The sequence below is a fragment of the Raphanus sativus genome, chromosome 5 (genome assembly GCF_000801105.2).
Source record: "Raphanus sativus cultivar WK10039 chromosome 5, ASM80110v3, whole genome shotgun sequence".
Classification (NCBI taxonomy): domain Eukaryota; kingdom Viridiplantae; phylum Streptophyta; class Magnoliopsida; order Brassicales; family Brassicaceae; genus Raphanus; species Raphanus sativus.
Genome location: NC_079515.1, coordinates 35856107 through 35862702, shown reverse-complemented (window position 1 = coordinate 35862702; position 6596 = coordinate 35856107). Strand labels below are relative to the sequence as shown.

General features: G+C 38.8%; 2 protein-coding genes across 2 annotated transcripts; both read right to left on the bottom strand.

Annotated features, from left to right (window-relative positions):
* Positions 1-651: 651 nt before the first annotated feature.
* Positions 652-3844, bottom strand: LOC130512544 (RNA polymerase II C-terminal domain phosphatase-like 5). The gene is made up of 3 exons (XM_057010642.1): positions 2917-3844; positions 2230-2234; positions 652-1677 (listed from the first exon to the last, which is right to left on the bottom strand). The coding sequence occupies exons 1-3, from the start codon at positions 3735-3737 to the stop codon at positions 734-736; spliced, it is 1770 nt and encodes a 589-aa protein (XP_056866622.1). The 5' UTR covers positions 3738-3844; the 3' UTR covers positions 652-733.
* A 290-nt stretch (positions 3845-4134) lies between these two features.
* LOC130512846 (uncharacterized) lies at positions 4135-6244 on the bottom strand. Its single transcript, XM_057011260.1, has 4 exons — positions 5429-6244; positions 5095-5364; positions 4927-5018; positions 4135-4858 (listed from the first exon to the last, which is right to left on the bottom strand). The coding sequence occupies exons 1-4, from the start codon at positions 6242-6244 to the stop codon at positions 4135-4137; spliced, it is 1902 nt and encodes a 633-aa protein (XP_056867240.1).
* Between the last annotated feature and the right edge of the window lie 352 nt (positions 6245-6596).

Here is a 6596-nt window from a genome sequence, read left to right as displayed (position 1 = left end):
TCTATTTATATGATGGTTAATTTTGAAAAAAAATTTACTTATCTTTTTTTCTTACTTTAATCTTTTTTTGTAGATGATTGGCGAATCGCTCTACCCTTTGGTGGAATTACTCGAGCCTTTGTTTGCACCAAAAATTACAGGAATGCTTCTTGAACTACCCCGAGCCGAAATCTTTCGGTGCTTAGAATCACCAGAAGCCCTCAAGAAGAAGGTTAATGAGGCAATTATTGTTTTAATGGAGTCCAAACAGATGAATCTAGACGAGCAGGAAGCTAAGAAGGTCCGAGCAGCCATGCACTCGTCTAAGCTTTGATGTGATTTTGTGGCTTTTTTATTTATGTTTCATGCTGCATTTTGAATCCTCATTTCTGTTTCAAATAAAAACTTAAGATTCTATCATTGCTAAGAACATTATTGGTAATGTACTCGATGTTTTAGTGAAAAATTGTTAAGAACATATATTTCGTTTTGGATTGTCCAAATATAATGATATGGGATTATCAATGCTAACCCATCCATAAACGCAAAACAAGACCAACCATACACACAAATGCAAAGGCTAAACAAACCATAAACACAAAACAAAACAAATATTTATCTATAAAAAATCGTAACAGACATTCAATAGTATGAAAGATACATTTATTCTTACATATGAATGAGATAACAAACTGACAACACTGAACTGAAGTTTCTACACTTTAACAGACTTGCAATGGCTTATACAAAGTTTCTACCGAATAAAACATTCTTTGTGGACACGATTGAATTCTATCTCTTGTAGCAGCAACCTAATGTCTTTTGATTCCAACTCTTTTTCATTGGCGACTCTGAAAAACTCACAGTGAACTTCTTTGAGTAACTTCAAAACATCAACCAATCCACCGTTGCTTTCACTTTCGTCTGTCTTCTCCTCAGAGTATGGCTTTGAGTATTGACGGTTGCTCATTCTGAAATACTTGTATCTGCTAATTTCAATCAAATTACGCTTGTGATCAGGCCATACATCACGTGTATCATCCACAATCACCACTCCTCGCTCATGAGCCAAAACCAGTTCAAGCGTCTTCATGTAAGGACTCTCGTCTCTTGTTATCACTCTTTCACCGAAATAGATGTGCTTCGGATCAATCAAGTCCAAGATGAATTTAGCGTAATCGCGATTACCCATTGTGTAAGCATACATTGTGAACATCTTGTTTGCTTCTTTCAAGAACTCACGAAGACAAGGCCTTAGTTTTGTCAAGAATACCGTGGGATCACCTGGAGCTTTCCACTTGCGTAGATCGTCTCTTGTATTTGAACCCGCTTTTTGGATTAGATACTTCTCTGATTCGGTGAGACGTGGAATAGGAGTGGTGTGGAGAAGCGTGTGGTCCAAGTCAAGGACTAAGTGGAGTTTTTTCTCGTTGGAACAAGAGACTAGTGTGGTAAGGTGTTTCGTCACCGCTACAGCCTCATGGCTAAGCCGCAAACCATGGGAAAGATAATCGAATGCTCTGCTTTGAGCTTTGTCAATCGTTGAGTTGCATGTGGTGCAGATTCCGTAACGGACAAACCAGTGACGACATCTACGAGAAGACAATGAGTACGAAGACGTGTTTCTCACGGGTTCGATCTTCTGTCTTTTGGCTCTCGGTTCAAGAGAATGATTCTCAACAACAGACATGGTTTCTTCTCTGTTCGCTTGTAATAAACCTTCAAATATACAAAACTCAAGTCGAATATCAACAAAAAGAAAACCCTAGTTCGATCGCAAAGCTGGAGAGGAGAATCGAGTTTATTGCTAATGGTTTTACAAGAACAAGTGAATCTCTCAGTCTTTGGTATCGTTGTTTTTATAGAGAGAGCGAGAGACTTTTTTTGGAAAGTGTTGGAGAAAAGGAAAGTCGTTATAATAGTAGACCATTATGCCCTTAGACCCAATCCGTTGTCTGTGTTTTCCTTTCTAGACCAATCCGTTGACTGTGTTTCCTTTTTCTCATGAGCTCTCTTTTAACTGTGCCGTCTTTTGCACGTGCAAACTTCGCTATTGACCATTATAACCCTCTGTACTTAAGGCAGCATGAGTCCAATTAATATGGGCCCGGCTTTCAACTATTTTAAAATTTACATGGCTTTCTGCTTTATTACGAACTCTATTTACATGGGCTTTCTGCTAATCCTAGTCCACTGATTCCATCTGTATGAACCTTCCAGACACTGTTCTTTGGTCTTACAGATGGAAACTATTACTACCGCAAACAAATAGATGCTTAACTGAACACTTGACTTGAGGATAGTAATCTTGTAAGTTGTAATGCGAACCCAAGAGTATCATAACTAAACCACTTTGAAAAAGAATATCATGCATATACAGTATCTTTTGTATTTTGTTTTGGGTTATAATTCGCTTTAAGTGGGTCGGTGTGTGAGAATTTTCAGGTACGAAACGGAAAAAATCTTTGTAAGAAACGTCCATACAAATACAATCAGTGAAACCTAAAGCCAAAGCACTATTCAAATTCTGCAGCGTAGTAAAACAGAAGCATCCTCGACACAAAGTTGGTTTTTGTTGCTAAGAGTATCCCAAACATTGGGTTGATTGAACGTATGTTTGAGCTTTGAGTCTTTTTTTTATTTCCCCTTTTTGTTTTATGTTATATCATAATACCAATTAAATACAATGCTCTGTAGTTTTGTTTGGTTTTGAGGATATATTTATATATTAGAGTAATAGATTAATGCAAAAGAAATATATTAAGGAATACGCTTTAAAGATTTCTACTTAAAATAACTTTACAAAGATATTTGATACTTCTTTATTCTTACACATGAACGATATCAAAAAGCCTTACAATGCTTATATTATAAAATAAAATTTCTACAAACTAAAAGATTACTTGTCAGACGCGATTGGCTTCTATCTCTTGTAGCAGCAACCTCACGTCCCTTGACTCCAGCCCTTCTCTAACTCTAAAAAATCTACCGTGAACTTCCTTTAGTAATCTAAAAACATCAACCAACCCACTGTTGTTTTCACTTTCGTCTGTCTTCTCCTCAGAGTATGGCTTTGAGTCTTGGCTGCTCTTCGTTCTGAAATAATTGTATCTGCTAATTACAATTAAGTTACGCTTGTGATCAGGCCACACATCACGTGTATCATCCACAATCATCGCTCCCCGCTCATCCGCCAAAACGAAATCAAGGGTCTTCGTACAAGGACTCTCGTTTCTCGTTATTACTCTGTTACCGAAATAGAATCGACTCGGATCAATCACCTCCAAGATGTCTTCAGCGTAATCCCGAGTACCCATCGTGTAAACGTGCATGGTGAACATCTTGTTGGTTTCTCTCAAGAAATCTCCAAGGAAAGGCCGTAGCTTTACCAAATATCCACTGGATTTCAACATCCACAGATCGTCCCTACATGCTTCTTCTCCGGTTAGATACTTCTCTGCTTCGCTGAGACGTGAAGCTTTCGTGGCGTGGAGTAGCGTGTGGTCCAAGTCGAGGACCAAGTGAAGCTTCTGCTCGCCGAGGGAAGATGATAGAGTTGTGAGGAGTTTGGTTAACGCTACGGCGTCATGGGTTAGCTGTAAACCATGGGAAAGAAAATCGAACGGTCTGCGGTAGAGGTAGTGTTCGTCGACCATCGAGTTGCAAGCCAAGCAGATTCCATGAAGAGAGCCAGAGTGAAGACATGTGTTAGAATGGGGTGAGAAGGAGGCGCTGATCACCTTTTCGAGTATAGACATGGTTTCTATAGAAAAAAAAAATATCAGAGGATTTGATGGCGAATGCACCAAAACTCAAGTCGAAAGAAAAAAGACGGCGAAAAAGACAGGAGGATCAGATTGAGATCTATCTGGTGTATCGTATGTATGTATATATAGAGAAAGAGCCAGAGAGACTATAAAAAAAAGGAATATATAGAGAAAAAAGGAAATTATAAATTTGCATATTGACCAATTAGGCCGTTGTCTTAACGCGTCCAAGATACGCGAATTGGTTACTACTATACGACACTAAACCTGAAAATTGCATTAGAGAAACTAAGTAACAATTTACTAAACAAATTCCTAGTATTCCTACGGTCACGACCAAAAAAAAAAATGAAAACCTAAAAACAAATTTGTTTTTTTTTTCCCTTTTTCAGTAGTATTGTTGATGAGACATGAGACTGGTATTACGTTGATGACTTAACAAAGAAGTTTTCTCAACATGTCTCAAAAGAATCCTATAAATCTTGTTCCTCACTCTACCGCAAGCCTCTCTTTCTGACTCTGTCATCATCATCACCACTTCCTCTTCTTGTTCCTCCTCTTCTCCTTTAACCATAGCGTCTAACCAGTCACTCACTCGTTTTATCTGATACATCGTTTCTCCTACTTGCTGACTACTCATCTCTCTCCACTTTGTTACGTTACTGATCTCATCTAAATACTTCTCGACACGGCTCAAGTACCACCTTCTTCCTTCTTCCTTAACCAAGTTTCTGAGTTCGCTTGCTGCTCTGCTTAACCTCTCCTTTCTCTCTACATACCCTGAGTCTCTGTCCCTTGTGTTGTCTTCACGGTTATTGACTTCTTGAGCGATTAGGGTAAAACTCTTCCTCGCGGGACTCTGCGTAGGCTTACTTGCGGGTAAAGAAACCGGTTTGAGATCCGTAGCTAAAGCTGATTTGATCCACTGAGTCGCCTTTTCGCGTCTCTCCTCTCCTGTTCTTGAGTTGCAGTGCTCTGTTTCCTCAGTTGATAATGATTGAATGATTAGCTTGCTCTTGCTTAACTCCTCTTGGAAACTCAAGAGCTCTCCTATCGGTGGCTGTTGGTTATGATGGTGTTGATTCCTCTTGTCCGAAAGCTCCGAGTATGACCTAAACATATAATTCCAGTGAGAAAACATTACTTGAGGAAGAAGTTACATTTACTCGTAAGCACTTACCTTAGACATTTGAGCAATCTTTCAGCAGCTGAAGCCTCTAACAACGCTTGAGACGCAGCGCGAATAGCCTTATCTCTCTGTCTCAGAATCTCCTGCCATGTCATTATTATTATATAGTTTAAGTTTTCATTCAAACTGGTTTCTTGATCAAAAAGCTATCTGTAATACCTTTCCTAGGTTAACAACTTTGGGAGGAAGTGAGTTCCAGAGAATCTCAGTCTCTGTCCAGCTTCTTTTCCTTGATATCGAATCCGAGGATTCAAGGGTATTGCTTCTAGGTGGAAGAAGAAGGTTCTTACTCTTACTACTTCCACTTCCATAGCTTAAGCTTTTAGCCCATTTTGGAGATGGTGAAACAACACTATCTCTTCTTCTTGTTCTACTACTTGACTTCTCCTCTATCACTCCACAGCTCCTCACAGAAGGAGAAGGAGACGCCTAAGAAATATAGAAAGTATCAGACAATGACTTCTTGAGTAAAAATCATTTCTATAAGACTTACAGCAGGGTAACTTCGAGTTCTTGAAACATGTAATTTCATGTCATGAACATGATTCTTAACCCTAGATGGATCTAATGACTCTCTTCTCTTTCCAGCATCACCCAAACCCATCCAAATTCTTCTCCTAGCAGCTGAAGACAAATAAGAAGAGCAACTCGAGACCATTGAATCTGTATCATCCTTCTCCTCCTCCTCCATCACACTCGAAAGATTTTTCAACATTCCAAAATCTGTAACATTCATCTCAGAGACGCTTGAATTGCTCCATCTCGTTCTTCTTGGCCTCTTAACTTGTTGGTTATTATTATAGCTTTCCTCTGTATCAGATAAACTGGCACAAAACTTCTCTATACGCTCTTTAGGGATTAGATCAATAGGTTCACCGGTGCAAGCCCTCCGACCTGGTGTTGGTCTAATGCCTTTGATCATAGGAACTGGATAAGCAAACTCGAGCTTCTCCACGAATATCAGTTGACCTATCTGTAACTTGTCGTAGAGGACAAGATCGTTTTCTTCTCTCGGCAAGGAGGCGTACATTGAATGCGTTGAGTCTGAGATTCTCAAGAAGAAGCCTTTGTTAGGCCATAAACCTCCAGCTGCTAACACAGGGATTATGCTTCTTATCTGAAGCAAAACTGGTCTGTGATCAACGTCTCTTCGTGCTTTCCCGACCCCCATTTCCTCTAGAAGCTTGAATAGAACGCCTGATCTTAGTTCTGCCATTGCTACTACCAGCAACGGCTGTTGGGAGATTTGTGTGAGAAGAAATAGAGAGAGGCAAGAAGAAAAAAGGGTATGTTTCTCAATCTGCTGCATGCAGACAAGAACAAGATTGGTGGAATCTAAGTTTTGATTATGTTCAGAACGAAGAAAGAGGTTTAGTTTGTGATAAAAGGCTCTAATGTGGGTTTTCTTTTGGTTCCGTGAATGACAAGCAATCAACAGATGTTTCCTCTGTTTTTAGTCATTTGCATTGTTTTTGACAGTTCTCTTTTACTATTATTGATCCTTCTTTTCATTGAATACAATGTCAGTTAAACAAAAAAAAAACAGTTTATCTTGTATTAATTTGTATAATACATTAATAGTATAATAATTAAAAAATAATAATAACACAGACATATCTGAAACTTTTTACATAGAATGATCAGATTTATACATTATTTTT

Coding starts and splice junctions, on each gene's coding strand:
- LOC130512846 (XM_057011260.1), bottom strand. CDS start 6,244: ATGCAGCAGATTGAGAAACATACCCTTTTTTCTTCTTGCCTCTCTCTA. Junction 5,365..5,428: donor GAACTCGAAGTTACCCTGCT/GTAAGTCTTATA, acceptor TATATTTCTTAG/GCGTCTCCTTCTCCTTCTGT. Junction 4,859..4,926: donor AGATTGCTCAAATGTCTAAG/GTAAGTGCTTAC, acceptor TTATATGTTTAG/GTCATACTCGGAGCTTTCGG.
- LOC130512544 (XM_057010642.1), bottom strand. CDS start 3,737: ATGTCTATACTCGAAAAGGTGATCAGCGCCTCCTTCTCACCCCATTCT.